The 24,977-nt window shown below is 35.9% G+C and overlaps 2 protein-coding genes across 7 annotated transcripts; both read left to right on the plus strand.

Annotated features, from left to right (window-relative positions):
- Nucleotides 1–361: 361 nt before the first annotated feature.
- Nucleotides 362–6,805, plus strand: LOC121984029 (glycine-rich RNA-binding protein RZ1C-like). 5 transcript variants are annotated; one of them, XM_042536792.1, is made up of 4 exons: nt 507–643; nt 1,114–1,191; nt 1,283–3,614; nt 4,840–6,805. In XM_042536792.1, the coding sequence occupies exon 4, from the start codon at nt 4,843–4,845 to the stop codon at nt 5,620–5,622; it is 780 nt and encodes a 259-aa protein (XP_042392726.1). In that variant the 5' UTR covers nt 507–643; nt 1,114–1,191; nt 1,283–3,614; nt 4,840–4,842; the 3' UTR covers nt 5,623–6,805. The 5 variants fall into 5 exon arrangements, with proteins under 5 accessions (XP_042392722.1, XP_042392724.1, XP_042392726.1 ...); XM_042536788.1 differs by lacking the exons at nt 1,114–1,191; nt 1,283–3,614 and adding an exon at nt 362–407 and having other exon boundaries at nt 504–643; XM_042536790.1 differs by having other exon boundaries at nt 504–643; nt 1,061–3,614.
- A 2,373-nt stretch (nt 6,806–9,178) lies between these two features.
- LOC121984021 (E3 ubiquitin protein ligase DRIP2-like) lies at nt 9,179–24,648 on the plus strand. 2 transcript variants are annotated; one of them, XM_042536772.1, is made up of 7 exons: nt 9,179–9,661; nt 10,625–10,724; nt 14,991–15,315; nt 15,429–15,859; nt 15,931–15,981; nt 16,948–17,020; nt 24,239–24,648. In XM_042536772.1, exons 1-7 carry the CDS (start codon nt 9,502–9,504, stop codon nt 24,428–24,430), a joined length of 1,332 nt encoding a protein of 443 aa, XP_042392706.1. In that variant the 5' UTR covers nt 9,179–9,501; the 3' UTR covers nt 24,431–24,648. The 2 variants fall into 2 exon arrangements, with proteins under 2 accessions (XP_042392706.1, XP_042392707.1); XM_042536773.1 differs by having other exon boundaries at nt 16,979–17,020; nt 24,239–24,382.
- Nucleotides 24,649–24,977: the final 329 nt, after the last annotated feature.

The following is a 24,977-nucleotide window of genomic DNA, read 5'->3' on the forward strand; positions in this document are numbered from 1 at the left end:
TTTTTTAACAGTTAAAAAATAATTAAAAAATTCAATTGGGCTTAATAATTGAGATTTACATACCATTAGAAATAACTCCAGTATTAAAATTAGATTTAAATAATAATTTAATTAAACTATTTACTTCAATATGTTATTCATCAGAATCACTACCATTTTTATATTAACAATTACAAATTATCTATCAACAAATATATTTAATTTTTAAATTAAATAATATAAATACTCAGATGCGGTTCTGACTTCTGATATAGCCGATAATCCAATCAATCTTAGACCAGGTTAACCTTCAACGTGCGCCGCGAGGCATCCTATTGCACTTTCCTAGAAAAAGGCCTTTAAAAGCTTGCCGTGCGCGGTTCACCTTTATTCGCCTAGGGTTTGCATTCTCTTCGATCCGGTTCCTGGTAGGGTTTCAGCCTTTTGCTATTGCTTCTTTGTGTTTCTGATCGAGAGCCAAATGATTTTTTACTGATCGTCGGGGATTTGTTGTTTCTCTGTAGATTTTGTGAAAGAGGGATCTGTAACGGTGATGTCGGCGAAGGAAGAGAACCGGATCTTTGTGGGTGGCTTATCGAGGGATACCTCGGAGCGGCGGCTGGAGGCGGAGTTCAGCCGGTTTGGAAAGGTCGTCGAGGCTAAAGTATAAATCGTTTCCTCTTTTTTTTTTTTCGTTTCGGCAAATTCAATTAGGGTTTTCTTTCCTATGACTTATCTGATTCGATCTTCATCCAACAAGCAAGATGACTTATTTTTCTTCATGGTTTGACAAGGTTTCAATTGCATATTAAAAATGTCAATTTGTTTACCGAATGAATAAGATCATTGTGAAATGAACGGTAAAGAGTGTGTTCTCAATTGGATTTTTCTGAGTTAAGAAAAGCAACAGTCATCTAATTTTGTTGCATCAGTTCTAAACAAGCAACATAAATACTTGTTTCGAACTGTGTCGGCAACTATTTTACTCGTTGATTCTCTACATTTATTTTTTTTTGTCTGTGCAACTGACTCTTACATTTTTTATGTCTCTTATCATTGAAAATTTATCTGACATGATAAGATGTCTTCTTGGCTGCTGGGCTTGACGTGAGTACAATCCTACTTCGTCCTTAGGTGAACGTGCAAGATAACCATCGATCTTAGTTTGTCATGCGTGGTGGCATGAGGATAAGTTTGTTTGTTTCTATCTGGGTAAATGACTTATCTATAGATAATCTCCTGGTTAAAATCTCTCAAGCAGGAGCCTGCTCTTTGTTTTCTGGCTGATGTGGTGCTTTCACAGTTGGATTATGAAAACTTGCACATTCAACTCTCCAGTCAACTCAGAGACCTCATGGGTTATATTATCTGACTACTGTTTATCAGTCTCAATGTTATGAACTAGTTTCGGAGAGAAATCAAGATTGAGTTGCATGGTTAATATTCAATAGAGTGTTCCAGACCATAAGGCTTTAACTTTTATTCAGTGGATTGTCTGGCTGATGGGAAAAGGCTTCTCAGGTGATGGATTTTAGTGAGAGTGTTCACCCAAGCAAACACTTTGAGACTAAAAGAGAAGATTGCCATACTAATACCATTTGAGTTGTTGGCATTCCATGTCGTGCACCATGAGTGAATGTTGGCTTGAATCAAATGCTTGATTCTTGATTTGACTTGTCTGCTTATTAGTTTAGGGTAAAATTCATTTTTCTGCTCTTCAACGTTTCTGCTGAGAAATCCATGGGAAGCAGATCACAACACCTATCTTCTAGTCAGTGGATTGCCTTGCTGACAATAAAAGGCTTCTAGAGGTGTGATTTTTGGTTTAATATTCACCTAAGCAAACACTTTGAGATTAAAAGAGAATGATACCATATTGATCATTGAGTTGTACACCCAATGTTCTAGACATATGGGAATGCTGGCTTGACTCAAGTTCTTGATCCATGATTTGAGTTGTCTAGGTAAAGTTCATTTTCTGCTCTTCACTGTGTCTGCTGAGAAATCCACTGGAAGTGTGTTCTGTTGTTGATTTTGAATCTCTTTAGCTTCTCTGAGGGATGCTTGAAAGATCTTTAACAGACTCATCAATTCAATTCAGAATAAGCTTTCCCAGGGCTTCTGGCTCATCAAACTCTGTGTTAAGTGAGTTGCAGATTTCACACGTTATCACCTCTTCAGTAAGCAGAAGGATTGCAACCACTTCTTGCTTGTTATTGCCTTTGTTTAAAATTTTTTGTGTCAATATTTGAGGTTTTAGAGTGTCACTCTAAATGGAGACGGTTTTCTAGAAGGATGTATAGGCATGTGAGAATGGACATTACTTCAAAGGTGAAAATTGTGCTTGGGTGCAAACCATTAAGCAGAAATGAGTGTCACTGTAGCTGGAAAATGTGTAGAAAGCGGAAGGAAATATTTTTTAATTGGGCATTTCTTTCTGAACAAATTGGATCATTTCAGCAACTTGACTTTGACAGAGAACAACAAAGTAACCAACAGTAACATCAAAACCAGCAGAAGGTCCCTAATTGACAGTTGCTGAATTGTAAAATTTTTCAGAAAAAGAAGCTGCTCCCTTTTCTTGCAATTTTACTCTTGAATCTCAGGTTATTATATCGTCATTACCCAATCAGGGAAAGCTACTACTCCATACCATCCTTATCTTGATTTCCTCATCTTCTGCATCAAATTGCGCTTTTTATAAGATCTCCATCCCTTTCTTTTGAAAGTTGGCCTTTCAGCTGCTTTTTTCTTAAAGCAAAATATGTGGTTAATTTTGTTTAGGTTTGTCGCCAGATACATGTAGTTAGATGCTTACTTTAACTTTCTTAAAATTTTGTTCATAAGAACCAGTAATGAATGATACGGGATATCAGAGTGATAGTACTAGCATTAGTGTTATCATGTTGCTTGCTGTTCCTTTGACTATTGGTGTGTGTTTCGGGGATCCTTGGATGCAAAAGTTGTTTTTGGATTCATATTGTCGCTTGAGTTATCTCAATTCAAGCTTCTTCCTAGCCTTTTCAGAGTTCTTAATGTGGTTCTGGAACTGGCCAACTCTTCATGCTCTAGATTTTTTGATTCTCATCAACTGCTCACTTGACTGTTGTCTCTGAGCTTAAGATTTTGACTGTTGTGCAATCTGCATATTTGAATCAGATGAGATTTTTATGGCAATTTAGTTGTGGTAGTTGTTGCAGTGTTTTGTTTTATTCACCGTCTAGGAAAATCTGATTTGAAGGTGGTATTGAAGAGTTGCTTATTTTGTTCTTAAGGAAACACCAGCTTAAGATTGAAACAGTACGAGAGTCCAAGCATAAACTCAATTGTTTACATCATCTGATCCATCAAGGTCATCGAACTGTTTATTGTGCTTTGTTGAGCCTGTTTCATTGGGTTGCATTGCCCTGAAAGTGAGCATTGTTACTGGTTGTAAGATGAAGAGTCAGCAAGGTTTTGTATTATCAGATGTCTATATTGGATGGTAAAACCGTCATACGTGGGTTTTTCTTTAATCACAATAGGCTGTGGGTTCTTTCACACACAAACAAAAATGCAGTGAAATGTCTGAATATATCACATTGTTAATTGACAAATGAGGTGATTGATCTTCATCAGTATCACTTCATTATCAGGTAAATTGTGTTAGCAAATATATTGAATTTAAACACGGATAATCTCTATTTAATTAACTTTTTTTTGTTATGCATATTTGCATACCAAATCTCTTTGTTGTATAAACTTCATTTCCATCAACTTATGCAGTTCTCCATGTAATAGATGATTATGCATGTCTTTTCATGCGTGGTATTATTTTAGGAGAAAGGCCGAAATGTTTCTTTATAAATTTCATTGCATATTCTCCTTTATCATTCTACACACAAATCAAACCATTACCTATATTAATTATCATTACCAGTATTATTACTGTTAATACTATCAATACTCTTATCCATACCAGGGAAGTTTGGTATTAATATTGTTACCAACAGTAATACAAATAGAGTGACCATTTCAGGTAACATTAACAATAGTACAATGAAAATTCCTCCAGTCTATGATTATCAATTTCCTTACCCATGCCACTTTTCTTTTGCCATTTCGTGGTTTTATTACTACTTTTCCTCATCCTTCATCCCTCCCATTTTTTTTTTCTATTATACAAGTTACAGTTTCTTTTTTTATCTAGTTATATTTATATTCTCATCACATCTTAACAATATTTCATTTTTTTTAATATTACTGAAATTAGCCCATGGGATGTATTGGATGCAGGGAGCATGATTAATTAAACTTGAAAATATTTATATTTTCATGCATTTTTTCACATTTTTTGATATTTTCATAATTAATAGTTAAGCTGATTTTGCTACATTTGTATGTTCTTGGAATTTCCTTTGTGAGCACATCAGTGCATTCACATGGATAACTGGTGTTTTTAGACTGTCTCTTCTATTTCCACCAAAATATTCTACCGGGTAAAAAGACAATAAATTCCTATTAATAAATTTAAATGTTATTTCTTGTTGTCTCTCTGCGTCCCTGCTCATATGGTTCTTATATTGGCTGTTGCTGCAATTTCATTTTTGTCTTTTGAATTAAAATTGGAAATGAGGAATTTAGTAGCTATAGGACCATCACATTTTGTTATGTTCATTTAAGCATTATGCCTCATTATATTGTTTCTTCATGCGGTTATTTTCCTAATGTCATACATGATTTTGACAGCAATACATATTTTGAGATTTTTTTTTTGGGTTAGTGGAATTTAAGCGAGATATTACATTACTTGTCTGACCATATGCAGGGTAACTAGTTTGAATAGCAGTATCTATTGCTTAGTAGTCTTCTCATTTGTAGGTTATGGTTGAGAGAGATACTGGCCGCTCTCGTGGGTTTGGATTTGTGACATTTTCTGATGCACGTGCAGCTGAGGTCTCTATTAGCCAGATGCATGAATGCGAGCTGGATGGACGTGTCATTTCAGTGAACAAGGCTGAGCCTAAAATGAACACAGATAACACTCGCTATGATGGTGGTGGGTACAAGTCCTATGGTAGGGGAGGCTATCATGGTGTTGATGGACCCCCACCTGCAGGGCGTTCTGATGAATGCTTTAAGTGTGGTCGTCTTGGACACTGGGCGCGTGAGTGCACATCTGCTGGAGGAGGTAATGATGGTCGATTTTCCTCTCGCTCCAAATTTGGAGGTGATGGGCGAGGGGGACATGATCACAATGATCGTTTCATTGATGATCGCTATGATGGTGGCTACTATGGTGACCGAGACCATATAGACAGCAGGGACAGCCGTTATGGTGGTGGTCGTGAACGATATGGGCCTCCTGGTGATCACTTTTCAGGTGGTAGACATAGAGGTGGACCAGAGAATTACGCACATAATGGATACAGCAGGGAGAGAAGCTATGAGAGGGATGGGCCTCATGTTGGTAGCTATGATAGAGATGTGGCGCCAAGAGGTGGCAGTGGCTATGATAGAGATGGATCACGTGGTGGTGGAAGCGACAGATATGGGTCTGGTGGACCTGCTCGCTACAATGGTGGAAGTTTCAGGGAAAGGTCAGGGCCTTATGATCGTCCTGGTAGGGGTGGACGTCCATCATCCTACGATGTTCGCTATTAATGCTTCTGGTGGACTAGGTAAATCAGGGTGGCATGTGAAACAATGCAGTTGTTTTGTTCAAGACTGAGAGACATGTAAACTCCTCTCATTAGGACACTGGAATCTGTCTTTGCAAACTGTTGTTTATGGATGTTTGTGCTTCATCTGCACTAGTTGTAGCCAGCAGTGTCTTTTAATATGATTTCTATCTGGATCTTACTCTTTTCAGTGCAGACTCCATCCTTAAGTTCTCAGGTTTCAGTTTCTTCAGTATCAGAATGTTAGTTGTGATCAAGTTAAGCTGAGCTGATAGAATGTGATGCCTATCTCCATCCTTCTGAAATGCTATTGCAATTTGTTTCGACTGATTGTAAAGTTTCTCTTCACTTTTGATCAGGACAATCTTCGAGTGATGTAAGTTTAGTGGCTATCTAAGAGGCTATTAGTTCAAATACCCTTCCTGCTGATCAATGCTGAGAATGAATTAGATACCAGATTATGTTATTAATCCAGATTGGTATATTGATGCCTGACAGTACAGATATGCAGCTAATTAATACTTGTAAACATGTCTGATGCAGTGCTTTGTCTCAGGCAGCTGTACATGAGAAATGAGAAGAGCCACTCATGCTTCTTTTCATTCATAGTTCAGTCGTTTTAAGGTGCTTCAGTTGTCTGTTTGTTATCGACACTTTTCAGACAAATGAAAGGATTTAAGTGAGCTCCACGGTTACTAGTTTTGCTCATGGCAGGATTGCCCTTCGGGTTATATGATGTTTGCATAGATGGGACTCCTGAGCTTTGTTTTGTGAGCTCGATGGAATTTAATGGCCATGTAGTCAGACAAGATTCACCCAATTGATTTCAAATAGGCGAGACTAAAGCGCTTAATGGTTTTGATTCTGCTGAGTATTAGGATTAGAGAGCATTTACAATTAACTGGTCTCTAGATTCTTAGAGAGCAGTTTCTTGTTTTCAGTTCATTGAAAATGGTGAAAGAAGTAAACCAAATGATTATTCCAAAAGTTTTTGTGCTGAATGTACATGTGATCTGGAGAGGCGTTTTTAGTTTTATTAATCATCAATGAAACTTGTGAAGTTGAAAGATAACATGAGATGCATACAATTGCATGTTGCACATGATGTAAAAATGCTTACTGTTGTATTAGATAATAATATCACTTATTATTGAAGTTTTATTTTACGGACCATTCTTCTTCTCCTCGTGGGTTGTTGCAGATCATGCTTGTATGGTTGTTTGTTTTAATGGATTTTAGGGTTAATTTTTAGTGGATAAAAAATATGGGTGTTTGATCCTTTCCAGGTAAAAGACTGAAGTATTAGAGTAAAATGTTTTTGTGATTTATTTGTTTGTATTTTGTTGTGGTATTGATGATATTTGGCCGCTTAAGGAGAGTTATAACACCTTTTGTTTGTGATAATCGTCTTAATTATGTTTTCCTAGGTTTGATTACATGATTTTCTAAAATTTGAATGATTTGTACAAATAACAATCTTTTATTCTTATAAAACTAGGTATCATAAAAATATCCATCGATTAGGTAACCTGTAAAAAGATAAATCATGGAGTTAAGTTATAAGTTGATCATTAAGTGGTTAAGAGATAGGAAGAGCTTTGTTTTTTTCTAACACGTGATTCATGTCATAGTTTGCAAAATTACGATTCGGATCGTACGATCCTACGATTTGGAAACTCAAAATTGATTTAGAATTGTGTAGAATTATTCTTTGTAGTAGGATCGCAGCAGGATTGGTGAAAGTTTTAAGAGGTCATAATTTTTGACTCGAATTGAACCATGAATCGTTCAGAGATCTTTAATAAATTTCAAAGTTTATCCTTAACCACCTTATTTTAAATCTAAAAAATATAATTTAAATCCTCTTCATATGTTTAGAAAATTTTATCTTTTTTTTTTTAATTTTTTTCATCTTATTTGGATTTTAAATTATTTAAACATATATTTAATTATTTTTAAATTAGTTTTTTATCAATAATATTTTGTCATTTCTTTTTTCTAAAATAATGAATTTTTGGATTATATTATATAGTATTGTGTGCATTAACTAGTCTTTAGAAGATTATTTTCGACGTTTATATTTGAATTAAAGGATTCAAGTTTCTGTTATATACGTTAGGTATTTTGTTGGCCTTTAAATTGAATTATCTTATAAAATAAGAAAATATTTTTGACATTGAATGTGTTATTATTATTGTGTTAATAGAAATTTTATAGTTTTTCATTGTATAATATGAAAATATAAATATTATTATTATGCGTGAATGATAGTTGAATTATATGTTAATTTAAATTTGTACATGTAGTAATGTAATTTGAGTGTCGAGTGTAAATGATTGCATATATATATATATATATACAAAATTAGTTATTTATTTATATATAAATGAGTTTTTAAGGTATTTTTTTTCTAATTATTAATCATGTATGATAAGATTTTAAGGATTTTGGTAGGATCGTATAATTCTACGATTTTAACCGATTCGATCATGACCTTAAATCGATTCTGCGTAGGATCATGATTCTACAAACTATGATTCATACCCCGCAAATGTAACATTCATGATTTCTCTTATTGTGTCATGTAACATAGAGTATACACAATATGAGAGGTGATTGACTTAACTTTAAAAAGGATTTAACCACAAATGTTATTAGGTATCTGCTACTCTTAAATTATTATTGATTGAAATACATAGCTATATTATGTGATTGTTATCTCAAACATGTTCATATTACCTTGTTATATAGTCTTATAAAGTTTTTTCTTCAAGTAGCACGAATGATATTGAATAATTAGTGATGCTGGAGCCTTACGTCAGGAGTCATCTTACTTATTCAATTTATTTGATGATCAAAATGTGAAGCTGAATAGTCCAGCCTCAATCAATATTTATTTAAACAAAAAATGTAAACCTATCAAACTTTAATATTTTGATATTTACTTCATATATATTTTTTTTAAGTCAATATTTAATAAAAAAAAATTCCAATAACTCAAGATAGGTTGGAAAAATTCAAAAAAAAAATTATAAATTCTAACAAAACACTGTACATTTCCAATCCAACCTCACTTGATTTTTTTTTTAAGCACAAGCAAACTACTTAGTTGACTTTAGTTCAACTAATATTAAACTTCAAAAATATAAAAAAAAAATCTATTTTTTTCAGCACTTAAATATTATTTCCCATTTTACCATCATTTTAAGCTGTAAAATTATATAATTTTAATGAATTTAAAAATAGGCATTTAACTAAAAATACCCTCTCGGCGCACGTTATCCCTTCCGCTGCACCGATGCGAACAAAAGAAAAGGGCAATCTTCCGAAACACGTTCTCTCCGCCAATAAATCCACGTCCACGACCTCGTCGTATGTTCGAGTTCTACCAATTGCTTTATTGGCTTACCTATGGTGGTCCCACTGTCCGTGTCTCGGGGCGAGAATGCGGGTTCACGAAAGGCGACGCCCCAAGCCAGGAAACCTTCGCTCATATATACGACCTTTTATATGCGCACTGTCTCATTCTCCCCCTTCTCTTCGCGTTCTCCTCCTGCTCCTCCTCCGTCTCGTTCGATCTCTCTGCTCCCCTTCGACTCCGTGCTTCTCCACCACCCAAATCGCCCCCCGAGTCTTCTTCTTCGTTTCTCGGGTCCCTTATTCCCTCGCAAAATCGGATCTTGTTCGGTTTTTTCTCGTCAGATCCCTGCTTGCCGCGCTTCGGCAAGTGGTTGATCCATCAATGCCGTGCCTCGAGCTGTAGAAGCGGACCTTGTCGCTGCGCCTGGATGAGGAGAGGTATCATGCACGGTGGGACCGCGGCGGAGTGACGAAGGGCTCCTGGCTGGCGGCAGACGCGGAGATGGAGACCTCGGGGGCGGAAGAGGAGGAGGAGGCGGCGGCTGCGGGACCTGCGCAGATGGTGAAGGTGAAGCGGAAGATTTTGGCCTCGTGCTTGACGTGCCCCATCTGCAATAAGCTCATGCGGGACGCCACCACCATCTCCGAGTGCCTGCATACGTGTGAGCACACCCACCGCCCCCTCTCCTCTTCGCTTCTTCCTCCTATTTGGGCCTCCCGCCTTTCAGATGTTTCGAAGTCGTGATCGATGTTTTTTTTTACTGTGTTTACGAAGATTCCTCGTGGTCTTGGTTTCTCCGGTCTTCATTCTACGTAATATCTCGGCGTTACGATGCTCTTTGTGATAACAAACTGCACACTTGCTAGTTTCTAAGATTAGAGGTCAACAAACGTCCTTGAAGGTTGGATTTCTTGTATCATCTAAACTTTCCAATTCCTTCCCTTACGCCATGACGCGTCATGGTGGCATGCATTGGTTTTCCATATTCCTGCGTTTATGCTGTCTCGGTTTCGTCTCTGCTTTGATTCATTATTAATTCAGATTTGTATTTTTATCAGATCGAAATGGTACTTTATGAACCGAGAAAGGACCTCAATGCATGCAGGGAAAACGATAGAGTTTTATCTTTGGCTTTACGTAGCTTCTTGTATGATTTATTAACATTTTCGAAATATATTTAGGTAAGTAACTTGGGATTGATCTTCATTTTGTTGTAAGATTTTGAGTCGTTGATGTAACCGCAATATTCGTTTAGCTATGCGAATATTTGGTTTACATTAGTTTTCTCTTGTTTGCAGTCATAGATGCCATTGGCTTCTATCACATATGTGACGCACGATCCTTTTCTGTTAATTATTCAACTTCAAAAAACTACTACAGTCTGCTGATTTTTTGGGTTGATATCATTCTCTTATTCAAAATAAGATTGTGATGGTTGGATAATCTTTTGCTGGTAAAATTTAAATTTTGAATTTCGTCACTAATTGAAAATTATATTTCTTGGGTAATTACTTCTTCATATTTTAGTTACTTTATTTTATGTACTTATATCCTAAAAGATGTGTCTTCGTGTTTGTAACTTGAGTTGATCAATTATGTAAACTAACATTTCTACCTTGTCCAGTTTGCAGGAATTGCATATATGAGAAGCTCGATGAAGAAGAGACAGATCGCTGTCCTGTGTGCAATATTCATCTAGGGTGTCTTCCTGTAGAAAAGCTCAGGTAATTTTGTTTTCCTTAAACATTTCAAACTGTATTTTGTATGGATTTCTCATGGATCATCATTCTCAATTGCATTGTGCTGCATTTATTGCAATTGTTTGATCCTTGAATCTGTATAACTGGCTCTTCAAGTGTTAAACATGGTGGATATTCTTGTAGTTTAAGTTGTAACTTCAATTTTCTAGGCACTATTACTAACTTTATAAATGTAGACTAGGTGAATGCAAGAATCTAAATAAAAGAAAAACAAAGTGCCAAGGATTAATTGCTGGTATTGGACAACAGTACCCAATCTTCATGTGCTTTTAAGTTGTATAGCAGGTTTCTTAATTATCTTAGTGGTGGGAAAGTTAATTGTCATGCAGCTCAAATTTCTGGCCCGAATGAAAGAAGTTTAGCCTAGGATAATATTACGTTCCCTTACTTATGAAGTCAGCCTATCAGAAGTCTAATGCTTTCTAGAAGTTACACTGAATGCATATGAGACTTGGTTTTGAAACTTGAAAGTCAGCATGAAGAAAAGATTTGAGTTCAATATTTTTTAGGTAGAAGGCAAGAAATTTTAAGGATGCTCCTTTTTCCCCTCTTCTTCCTTCTCTGGGTTTGAGTCCCAAAATAACTTAATATAGTTATTTTTAGTTTTTGTTTTCAAACATAGGAAACAAGTGCAAAAAATTGTCTCGAAAGATAGAGAAGGCCAAGGTTAGTGATGAAGTATGAAAAATCACACCACAAAAAGCTCAAACTCTCAAATTCACCAAAGAGAAAAATATTATAAATTGAAGAATAATATTACATGACATCTTAATCACTTTTTTAAACATATTTAAAAAAAACCCATATTTTCTTTAAAAATTATAACAAACTTTAAAATGTCTACTTCGCCTCTAAAGAAAATAACATACTTTTAACAACTCTTACGAATTTAAAACTTATAGAAATTTAAACTCTAAAATTATAGAAGAAATTTCTAAATTGGTCCCTATTTTTCGAGAGTTTTTGGAGTTGTGCTTGAGTAGTTCATTCAAACTCTGCAAATTTGGATCCTTTGAACTACGAGGAAAGTTAATACATAATGTTGTAGGGTGCTGCTTATCGTAGGATGATTGCTGTATGGGGTTCTAAATTCTTGTGATCTCACAGCAAATGCCACATCGTCAGTTCCTGATATGCAAAGCAAGGCAACTAATAGTGCAAGCAAGGAGTTGTTTATGGAATTCCTTTATTATAAATATTGAGGAATATAAGTTATGAGCCACTGTTTTATTTCGTCAAAGACCCTCCCTGGATTTGTGAAAATAAAGTGAACATCATCGAGGGTGATTGTTATAGGTTCAAGTGAACAATTGGAAGTTGGATTTAGTTCATGAAGGAACAGCATAATAGAACTTATGAGATATGTATTCTCTTGATACTCAGAAATAGATGTCGTGTTTTTCTTTGAAGAATCAAGGAGAATAGACAGCCACTGCTGGTGCAAGTCATAGATTTTTAACCATTAAATCCAGTGGATGTTTCTCTTTAAAATTCAACATGTGACTGGTGAGTGGTTAGTATTTAAATCAATTGCCAAACTTAACACTTTGTGTCAGGCATTATTGTCATCCTACTTTAATTTATTGCTTTAAAGCCACCATTTGGTTTGTGAATGATTCTTTATTATCATTACTTGAACTAGTGTATTGATTGAGAAGTTTTAGATGGGTTTTCTTTGGGGTCCTTGAACATGCTTTACACAAATATTCTGTTTCTATTAAAATACTCTATGAAACCATGATGCATCCAAATTTCAAACTTCTTCAAAGAATGTTGAGGAAAAACTGGAAATCATCGTAGACAGTAACATTTTTTGAATATTACGGACGTTGACAGTTTAGTTCTTGGGTGGATATAAAAATCAATAGGGAGACACCAGTTCAAGAAAGTCGTGTGACAATTAACAAAATTGTCCAAACAATGGCAAGACTTCACACTATCCATTGGCTGTCTTTGGTTCTAGCATGGGAAGATGGGTTGTTGAGGACTTGTTAAATGGAGCTAATCAATCAGCATGATCAGTTTATAATCTTTGGTCAGCTGAGAAATGCAAATTTGGATTCGGAGAGTAGGTCTTTGATAACTTTAGGAGCAAATATGCAGTGGACACATGCCAGATGAATGCATGCCGACACCGATGTGTCTACATGGAGCAAAACCATTATATAGTCTGTTTTTTTTTAAGTCCAATCTATCCAAGAAACTCAATAGAATCCTTCAATGCTAGGGGGTAGTATAATATTATACCTCATTTAATATTTGAGTTTTGGCATTGTTTTCTGTATATTACATTTGGATCCTGCCTTGGCATTTCTAGAAGTTCCCGTCTTAATCAGGAATTATTTACTCTCAGGAACTTCCAAGAAAGCCTTCCATCACGTGGAATCTCTTTATTAATCAATCTGAAATTCTGTATTCTTAATTGTTGCTCCTGCAATCTAAAACTTTTGTACACATTTATCCAAGTAAAACTTATTCAAGGAGAGATGTCTAATTGACTATCTCATGATTATTGGGATGTTACCTCATGATTATTGTGATGTCTAATGATCAACAGCACGTGTAGGCACATACATGCAAGACTAATATACATAATCCAATTTCTTTTTATAAAAAATATGCATATTTATGTGCTCGTGGTTGGGTATATTGTAGGTAGAACAAGGTAGTATTTACTTCTACACCAACAACAATAAATTGTGTAAGTCCTAGTTATTTTGGAATGGCTATATAAATCTTATCATGAATGAATAAAAGCTGTATCCTTAGTAATATCTGAATCATTCAAATCACTTTTGATTAAGTAAAATAGAGTTTTCTTTGTCTCCCCCGCCAAGTTTTAAAGTATCAAGTCTGAAACTAGTTTTGTCCCCACCTAGCATGGTTTCATGTGGATGCCAACCTATGCCAACATGGTACCAATTGATACTTATCAATCATGCTGACCTGGTAGGGTAAGCACAATTCAGTATATTGGTTTACTACAAATTGAATTGAACTTGATAAGTGTTAGATTTGAATTGAAAAGAAAAATTAAATTTATTTTTAAATTATTGATACTACAAATTTATTATAAACCAAACAATATATATATATATATTATTCTAAATCGAAACCAAACCGAAACTAAAATCTTTTTTGATTTCTGAACCAAAATTGAATGGATAAATAAAAAATTTTCTATTTGGGCTTTAGATTTCGGTTTTGGTAGGAAGAAGAGAAGGGGGGAGGTGGCTGTATCATTCTTGTTATTGCAGTCTTAGTAGTTATGGTTTGTAAGTCAGGGAAGCTTAGAGAGTCACTAGCGACATGAGAACATGGTGCGATATTCTGTTCTTGTGTCGCAACTAGGTGCAAACAGAATGGGATGTCTTTCCAAATAGAGGTGAGATGCCATTGATACTTGAAACCTTGTCACCTACCACTCACATCTTGAACACATTGATTATTGTCTAATTATAGATCCCATTGGCTTTTTTAAGCATGCCCATGCCATTTTGACATATTTCTCTCATGTTATTATCTTTAGAATTGTACCTAATTGCTCTAGAGTGGTATCATTTTTGTTTCTTTTCTTAGATAGTACCTCACACATTCATTTGAGCATTCCCATCTCTGTTAGGGTAATTTTTGTACATTTTATTTCTCAATTTCCAAATATTCTTACCTGTATATAAAACTTTCCTTTTACATTAAGGAGTACAACAACCACTTATTTTAGCTGCGACTTTTTATCCTATTAATGATATATTTATCAACATCTTTTTCTCATTAAATAATATGATATTTTAAAATCTTGCAGGAATTTCTTCTTGCACCACAATTATTCTCTTGCTTATGTCTTAATAATGAAATTACAATTCATATATTTCTGCTCAACTTAGAATCTTGAATTTCCAAAGTTTCTTTTCACAATTCAAACTTTTAATTAACTCCTTTTAAACTTTGATGAATTAGCACAATCTTATGGTAATAATATATAACAAGGAGCTTTCAATAGGATCGATGAGTTTATCTAGTACTAATGTAAAAAAATAAACTCAGTTTAGATTTAGCCCTTGATGTACACCTATGGAAAATCATTGACTATGCCCAGACATATTAAGCAAGAAGAATGTTTAATTCCTTTTGATTTATAACACATGAAAAATCTGCTGAAGTTAATTGCTCAAACTCAAAGTTATATGTTTTTATGTGAATTAATGCATGTCTGGATACTATCTTTTTCAGAGCTGATCATAATCTGCAAGATTTGAGAGCAAAGATATTTCCTCTAAAGAAACTAAAAAATGGAGCATGTGATAGTATCTCTTCCATTACATTACCTGTTAGAAGAAAAGAAATTTCTCTTTCTTCATTGGTGGTGAACACTCCAAAAGTAACTACGCAGACAGGTTCAACAGGAAGGAGGAAAAAAGCACTTGGCAATAAAGATGCTACATTTCATGGTAGTGGATCAATATCCTGTAAAAATGAGAATGATACCACCAATAAGTTTGTGAAAAAATCAAACTCAAATGGGAATTCAATCAAGCAGGCCTTGAGCTGCAGACAGGTAAACTCTGGTCTGCTGTGGCTTAACTTTGCTGCTGTAGTTAGAAGTTACTTTTATTGAATTCCGGAAGTTTTGAGAGTTAACATATGTTTATTTCTTTGAAATAATTTCAGGCTTCTTCAAATTCAAAAACTCCCTATAATAATGCTAATAAACATACAGAGAATGGTGACAAAGCTATCCAGGATAATGGAGAGCTCTGGAAACCTTTGAATTGCTTAGTTGAAGCTGCAAATAGAACAAAATCATTTAGGTCAACTCCACAGAATCCTATCATTAAGGCTGAGAAAAAAGAACTTTCTGATGGCGACACAAATAGAAACAAAACCATAATGGAGCATCTTCATGATTTCAAAGCTCAGGATCAGAAGAATGACAATTTTCAAACAGTTCGTATGAAAGTTAAGGCCAGAAGTTTGAAGGCAGTTAACCAGAAAAAGAGTAACCTTGCTAACTCCACCCAAACACTGCCTGATGCTTTTAATGCTCGAAGTGATAAGAGGATAACTCCATTGTGGTTTTCCTTGATTGCCTATTTTGACCAGTTAAGGAGCTTGAGAACTGGATGATTTTTGTTTCATTGTCTTTTACTGATCTCATGTGCAATGGTTTCAGGACTGGAGACTCCGCATTGCCCCAAATATCAACTAATTATTTGAGGATAAAGTGAGTTGAATTTTCTTATCTTGCTCAAACGACTCTGGAAGATTGAATTTGTTATTGTTTTTATTTCTTTTATTTCAAGTTTCCTAAACTACATGCTGTGGTTTAGCTATATTACTAATTAATGTAGTATGTCTAACAAGTTGTGTGAATGTTACTTGACAAAAATATGTAAAACTGTTGCAAAAAGACACATCTAGCATCACAATGATCCATTAGGTTATCATGTAGATCAATCGACTTGGTCCATAGATCATACTGTTCTTGAATTTGACCTATTTTGCATAAAAGATCGTTAGTCAAAAGATCGATTAATAAATCAATTACTTTGATATTTGCTTCTGATTTTGTATTTGGCTCTTGATCCATTATCTTTTCATGATGATTTTTCGATTTTTTTCTTTGGAGGTTCAAAACTTTTCTTCTGGGTGAACCAATCTTCAATGTTCATCTTGATTGATAGTGGAAAAAAAGAATTTTTGTTTGCTACGATATGGGTATATATACCCATACATATGAACAATTCCTACTGTATTTGCTCACCAATATCACCAATATAACTCCTTATGCTTACAGGCAAATATTGATTAATTATACATTTTTGTGTCCATTGAGTAAGAAATGAATCTACAACAAGCACCTTGGAGAATGGGAAAGTATCTTAAATGAATCTACAACAAACACTTTGAAGAATGAGAAAGTATCTTACAGTGTTTCCAGCTAACTCTGTTGGTACTAGGATGAAGTCAACACCATGTTATTTCTGCATTGTTGTATTGTTGAGATTGTTAATTTTTCTTCATAGATGTAGAGTTCAATTCAAATAAAAGGATAGTTTTTCTATGTGCTTTTCTGATGCTTTTATGGATTGGAGATAAATGATTAGTACATTTTAAGTTATATCCTTTTTTCTTTTACCCCAGCATCTACTATTAACCATTTGATTGCTCTTTTTGTTCTTGATCATAGAGATGACAGTATCCCTGTTTCTTACATTCAGAAGTACCTTGTCAAGAAGCTCAATCTTTTCAGTGAAGATGAGGTGAGTCTTCTCCCTGAAATAAATACATATCACTTTCTACAATCCAAGTTTGGATATCCATGAAGCAGTGATCTGCTAATCTAATACTTTATTTATGTAGCTAACAAACACATTTAGTAGTTTAACTTGCAAAGGATAGATAGTACTATATTGATTTGTGCTTTAATCTATGATGAACAAAGCTATACGCAATATTTTGGTATATTCCGGTACACTAGATACATCCGTCCAATCATTAATCTTTCATTTATGAGCTCAACAATATTGTATCATCACCATCAAATTGTGTTTCTCCGTTGAACTCTATAATTCTATATCATTAAGAACATTAATATCACTTTGATCACTTTTAATTAACTAGATTTTTCTTTGATCTCCTTTACCCTTGCATTATTAACTCTAATCAATTTAACATGTATACCTATAGAGCTCATTCTATGAACATCTTCATAATCATATTAAGTCAACCTATTTTTTCCTATTTTCATTATTGTAATCGCACCTAATTGCCCCTTAATATATTTTTAAATTTAATTTTATAACAGTATATATTAATCTTGACATCTTATGTCTACCCAATTTTTTTTAATATATTATTTTCTGATTGACCATCATATTATCAATCCAGTAGGGCAATTCTCACCACAACCTTGTAAAAATTTTCTTTAACCTTATAGACCCATGATTATCACATGGCTCTGGAAGCTAATTTCCATTTCAATCCCATGCTTATCCTCCTATTAATGGTATTTTCATCAATATCACCTTGTTGAATAATAACCCACTAGCCAATAGGCACATAGATAAAAGAAGAACTTCTTCCATACGTGTGAGAGTTCCACAAACTTCTTTTATGAGCGAGATGATTCAGAGTTGCATTCTGGCCAACCACCAAAACTCCTACTCATGACGAGATTTTAAACCTTGATTGATATTACATTGTATATTTAGTTTTAGTTAACTTAAAGATTTTTGTTTCGAAGTTCTCTCCATGATTCAAGTGTCGAGTCCAATTTATAGCCTTCATTTTATTCCAAAAATAACAATATAGATTGCAAATAACATCAAAGAGGTTTTGAATGTTACTGATAGATTCACTTAATACTATTGTAAAAATATTAAAGAAAAAAAAACTTCTGTTACACTCAATAGTTCTGATAGTAGCCATAGTATCAATCTATATCCTGGAAATTAGTCTAGATCTTCATATGCTTAGTATCAATGCTCCTCTTCTCTTACCCATGCATTAATATCCATTCCAGTCTCATAAAACTTTTCTAGCAACTTAAGTGGTGTACAATGACCACTTAATGTCAAGAAATCAATCTCCATTTCCTCTTCTGGGATGGATCTTTCTCCCTTTGTAATTTCCTTCACTTCAGAAATCCAAGTTTTTCCTTGTCTGCATTGTTAATAAAATAACCTCCCCATGTCTTGTCTTTGTTCTACAATAAAGAATTTCATCATTCTCTTCTTGTTTTTGAATAATAGATCCAAATTAGGAGGAATCTCTTGACTACTTAGTTCGATCATTACTTGGAATCATGCATTTATATGCTAAAAGCAAAAATTCAACTAAAGCTCTTGAAATTGGTCTTTGGAATAAGTGTCTAAATCTCTGCTGTGCACTGGCTCTAAATGACCTTGACTTTGCAGCTTGCATGTGTTATGGGTTCTGTGAACTTGGCTTTTCAGATTGCCTTTATCCAGAGTTTGACAATTCCACAACAATTCCACAACTAATGGAAGTCAACTGCTCATGGTTGTTATTGTTGTAATAAAGAGATTTTTAAATCATTCATATTTTAGGAGAAATACATTCGTTTATATAACCACACAACCCTAAGCATCAACTTATTTACAAAAGATAAAAAGACTTATCTACCCTTGTTTCTCACAACACTCCCCCTCAAGTTGAACATATATATCAAACATGTTTAACTTGCTAAGAGAAGAGTCGAACACAGCTTGGGGTATAGCTTTTGTAAACATATCAGCAAGTTGGTCCTCAGACTTAACATAAGGCAGACATAGCTCTCCAGAATCAAGTCTTTCCCGAATAAAGTGACGATCAATCTCAATGTGTTTAGTCCGGTCATGCTGTACTGGATTATTTGCAATATTGATCGCTGCCTTGTTGTCGCAATACAGCTTGAGAGGTAATTCAACCTTTAATCCTATGTCTGTCAACAGAAAACTCAACCACAACATCTCTGCAAGACCATGTGCCATGGCTCGATATTCTGCTTCAGCACTGGACCGTGCACAAACATTTTGTTTCTTACTCCTCCAAGTTACCAAGTTTCCTCCCAAAAAAATGCAATAGCCAGAAGTGGACCTTCTATCATCTCGAGAACCAGCCCAGTCTGCATCAGAATAGCATTCCACCTTCAGATCACCACCTCCTTTAAACAGCAAGCCTTTTCCAGGACATGATTTCAAGTACCTTAAAATCCTGTCAACGGCCTTCATGTGGATAGTCTTAGGAGCATGCATGTACTGACTTACTACACTAACAGCATAGGTGATGTCAGGCCTAGTCATAGATAAATAGAGTAATTTTCCAACCAGCCTTTGATACGTTCCCTTTTCCAGACTTGTAAGATCTTCCCCACTAGAACTAGTAAGATCATGATTTACTTCTATAGGAGTAGACGCTGGCCGAGAACCCAGCTTCCCTGTCTCCTTGAGTAAATCCAACACATATTTTCTCTGACACACATAGATCCCTTTTTTTGATCGAGCGACTTCAATGCCCAGGAAGTACTTCAATGATCCAAGATCTTTAATTTCAAATTCTGATGTTAACTTGGACTTAAGAGTCTGGATTTCTACCTCATCATCACCTGTAACTATCATATCATCAACATAAACCAAAAGAATGGTAGTGCTGTCCCCTTTCCTTTTTATAAAGAGTGTATGATCAGCATTTCCTTGTTTAAAGCCAAACAATATCATGACTTTGCAAAACCTATCAAACCATGCTTTGGGAGATTGTTTAAGCCCATACAAAGCTTTTCTTAGCTTGCAAACCTTTCCTTTTGTTTCAATTCCAGGAGGTGGCAACATGTATACTTCTTCACAAAGGTCACCATTCAATAAGGCATTTTTAACATCTAACTGAAATAGAGGCCAATCATATTGAGCAGCAAGAGAAAGAATTACCCTGACAGAGTTCAGCTTTGCAACTGGCACGAAAGTTTCCAAGTAATCTACCCCATATGTTTGGGTGAATCCCTTGGCAACAAGTCTGGCTTTATATCTAATCACTTCACCCTCTGAGTTATACTTGATAGCATAGACCCATTTAGAACCAACCAAGTTCTTCCCCTTTGGGGGATCAACTAATTCCCAAGTACCATTTCTGTTAAGAGCCTCCATTTCTTCGTTCATTGCTTCCTGCCACCTTGAATCCCTTACAGCCTCATAATAGGAAGAAGGTATAGCATGATTTGATAACTATGAAACAAATGCATGATATGAAGGAGACAAACGAGAATATGAAACGTAGTTGGAGATAGGATGTTGAGTACATGACCTGACACCTTTTCTAACAGCAATCGGAAGGTTCAGCTCATTCATATTTAGAGGTGCGGTTGACTCAACTGATGAGGATAACTGCTTCACAGGATCAGGAGCCAGAGCATCCGATTCAACTAGCCGATCAATAGTAGGTTCTTGCTTGTGTCTTTGTCGTTTGTAAGTAATAATATCTGGTGAAGACTGTGCTCTAGTGACGGAGCATCTTTTCCCAGGGGCATCTTTTCTATTTTCTATGACATCCAGTGGAATAGGAGAAGAAATCACTTGAGGAACCACTTGAGGTACAAAGGAAGAGGTAATATTCTCCCCTTGAGGATGAGACTGAGGAGAATAATAGGACTCAGACTCAAAAAAAGTAACATCCTTCAAGATATATCTCGTCCTAGTAATAGGATCAAAGCACTTGTAGCCTTTCTGGCAAGTAGAATACCCTATAAAAACTCCTCGTATAGAACGAGGATCAAGTTTAAAGGACTTGGGACCAAGAACATGAATAAAACAAAGAGAACCAAAAACCCGAGGTGTAAGGGAGAACAACTCTACACCAGGATGAAGAATAGTGAGAGGACACCGGTTCCCGAGACCTTTAGATGGCAATCGATTGATGAGATAAGCGGCTGCAAGAACAGCATCAGCCCAGAAATATTTGGGTAAGTGACGTTGAAATAAAAGTGCACGGGCTATTTCAAGAATATGACGATTCTTTCTCTCGGCCACTCCATTTTGTTGTGGTGTGTAGGGACAGGATGACTCATGAAGAATTCCCGAATCCTCAAGAAAAGTATTTAGAGACTGGGCAAAGTACTCACGGGCATTGTCAGAACGAAGAATCTTCACCTTTGAGTTAAATTGGGTTTCAACCATTCTACAAAAATTTTGAATAAGACGAGGAACTTCGTCCCTTGTTTTCATCAAATAAAGCCATGTACAGTGGGTGTAGTCATCAATAAAGGAGAGAAAATATCGATAGCCATCCAAAGAAGTCACAGGAGAGGGCCCCCACACATCCGAATGAACAAGATCAAATGGAGATAAACTCTTCTTTAAAGACTCAGAAAAATGTGTTTTACAATGTTTGGATAACTGACAGATTTCACATTGAAATGACTGAAAAGAAACAGAAAAGAAAAGACTAGGAAATAAAATTTTCAAAGACTGAAAAGACAAATGTCCCAACCGAGAATGCCACAAAAGAATTTCTTGATGCTTAGTTTCTAAACACTTGGCTGCAGATTTCAGAGCAGATGTTGTTTCAAGCTGATAATAATAAAGACCCCCTACTTCACGGCCAGTCCCAATCGTCTGCTTGGTCTCGAGATCCTGGAAGACACAATAATCAGGGAAAAAGGTTACGGAGCAATGTAGTTGTTTAGTAATGCTACTAACAGAAAGTAAATTAATAGAGACGGAAGGAACGTGAAGTGCAGAGGATAGGAAAAAATGATCTATAAGTTTTATGGAACCTTTGCCAGCAACAGTGGCTTTGGTTCCATCTGCAATGATCACTTTCTCCTGCCCAGAGGATAAAGAGTAAGAAATAAAGGAGTTAGCAGCATTTGTCATGTGATCCGTAGCTCCTGAATCAATGACCCAGGGGCTGTAAAAGCTGGGACCAGTAACACTTAATCCCAGACCACGAATACCTGTGTGCGCTTGAAAGGGAGTAGAGTCTGCAGTAGTAGAGGCCGAAGATGAAGCCTGAAGCCGAGAGAGAAGATGCTGGAGATTAACAATATCAGTAGAAGACAGTCCAGTGGTAGAAGGCACAGAGGAACCAATAGTTTCTTTATTTTCTATCTTTTGGACAGCAATATTACTACTATTAGGAGCCTTCTTAGCATTGTGCTTAAATTTTTCAGGTTTCTTTTCTGGATATTTTTCCCAACAGAAATCTGAATCATGATTAGTCCTCTTGCAGTGCCGACAAAATCTGTCCCCTTGTCTTTTAGTTCCCCCAGATCGGAACTTGTTTGCAGAACCAATAAAGACAGAGGTCTCCCCAATCGGAGGGCCTACAGCGGAAATCCCCTTGTTGTTCATGGTCCTTTTTCTACCTTCTTCACTTAAAATTTTGTAGTAAACCTGTTCTAGAGAGGGAGTAGGATCAAGACCAAGGATTTGCCCTTTTAAATTTTCGAACTCTGCAGTAAGGCCATCTAAAAATTTAATAATTCTGTCTTTTTCCAGAAGCTTTAAATATCTCTGATGATCATCCGTGGAACTCCAATTTTCCATCCGGTAGTAGTCAAACTCATCCCACAGCCCCTTCAGAGTAGTAAAATAATTGGTGACGGACATAGAACCTTGTTCAAGTTTGAAAATTTGACTACTGATCTGATAAGTACGCAGCATATCATGTCGACGTCCATACATCTGCTCTAGTGTCTTCCACATGTCGTACGCTGTTTTGTTATGAAGAATGACTTGTTTGATGCCAGAATTAACAGAGTTAAGCATCCAAGTCATTAATTGAATATTGTCACGCCGCCAAGTGCGAAAGCTAGGATCCTTCTCATCTGGTTTTACTTTAGTGCCATGAAGAATATCAAGTTTATCATGGCCTTCGACATAAAGTTCAACAACAACTGCCCAAGATGCATAATTTATCTTAGACAATTTTTCTGATACTATCTGAAGACCGAACCCTCCAGTGTCTGTCATTGTGAAAACTGGTTGTACCTGTCCTGAAGAAGACATAGGGTTCACAGAAATCCCAGAGGTTTCACTAGCGTTATCCGCCATTAAGATCACAAAAAAAAAAAAAAAAAAGTTTTTCTGGAAGGGCGGCGACAGCAGACTAGGCTGAAGAGAAGAGAAAAAAAAAAAAAATCAAGAGAAGGAAGGTGAAGTGCAGGAGGCAGAGAACTCTGGAACAGGAGGCAGCTTCTTGTGCTTTCTGTCCGACACTGCTGGAGGCTACTGCTGGTGGCTCTGGTCGGTGGCAACAGCGTCCGCGGCGTACGCGAGCAGAGAGGGCGTGCGCGAGCAGAGAGGGCGTCCGCGGCTTGTGCGAGCAAAGAGGGCGTCCGCGGGCTTGCGCGAGCAGAGAGGGCGTCCGCGGGCTCGCGCGAGCAGAGAAGGTGTCGTTCCCCTTCTCACCTTCTCCAGTTCCACCAGCAGGCGATCAGCGATGAAGAAGAGAAGAGAAGAGCTTGGTCGGCGCTAGGGCAGAGAGGAAGAAGATGCACCGGCGGCTAGGGTTAGGGATCAGAACTTTGCTCTGATACCATGTTGTAATAAAGAGATTTTTAAATCCTTCATATTTTAGGAGAAATACATTCGTTTATATAACCACACAACCCTAAGCATCAACTTATTTACAAAAGATAAAAAGACTTATCTATCCTTGTTTCTCACAACAGTTATGTCACTAGTTATACCTTAAACTTCTCCACAAACAAGCTACATCACTCTACCAGACTATTCCTATTTCTTCTTTATCAGCAAGTTAGTTCCAATTCTTATTACATAAATGTTAAGCAGTTTTCTGCATATGCCTTAGTGAAGAGATCTAGCGACCTGTCACCTAATCTTAGTAAGGTATCGAAATGTTCGTTTCTCCTTTTGAATATACATGAATTACTGTGAATACTCTTTCTAAGGTTTCGTCTCGGTGAGAGAGTATTTATTGTCAACTACATGAATTACCATCAGTTACTAAATTCTGTCTTTCAGGTCGAAATAACATGTCACAATGAACCACTGATGCCCACAATCTGTCTGCACAATGTGATCGAACAGTGGCTACAAGGGGCACGGCTATCGCAGAGGCTACCAGCAGTTATCGGCGCGTCAGCCAAAGAGTTCGTGGTGACGCTGGGTTACAGGCGGTCCAAGACTGAGCTCGAGCCATCGGCACTGAGATAGAACTTTGCATTCAAGATGGTGAAGAAGAGCCTTGTTTTCGCATCTGCTGGCTTCTTGTTTTCACATATTGTGTGTTAGGCATGATTCAATGGTTGATAAAGTATTCTGATTCATACATGTAGCATTAAAGTGGTGTTGTCTTTCTAATTAGAGGGGGCAAATGATGCCATCCTAACTTTTTTTTGGTTAAATTTTGATAGAATATCTTGTGATTTAGAGAAAAGAGTATGATCAGTTTCCCTGTATTAATCACTCGATCAATTAGTTTGGCCCATTAATCAAAGTTTTTTTTCTATAATTAATCTTTAGGCACAAGCCTTTCAAATATAATTTGTTCTTTGGAAGCTCTTCAGATTTTGAATTTAATTTGTTTAAATCTTCGATTTGAGAGGGGAATAAATTCATACAATTCAGCAATTTATGCCAAGTGAATTAATAATTTTTTTATTTATTTATAAAAAATACCTCTTGGTGAGATTTTTAAAGTTTAGAAAAAAAATAAAATAATATTTTTAAATGTGCGAAGGTTGTTTTTTAAAAAGATGAA

Source organism: Zingiber officinale, chromosome 5B (assembly GCF_018446385.1).
Source record: "Zingiber officinale cultivar Zhangliang chromosome 5B, Zo_v1.1, whole genome shotgun sequence".
Taxonomy (NCBI): domain Eukaryota; kingdom Viridiplantae; phylum Streptophyta; class Magnoliopsida; order Zingiberales; family Zingiberaceae; genus Zingiber; species Zingiber officinale.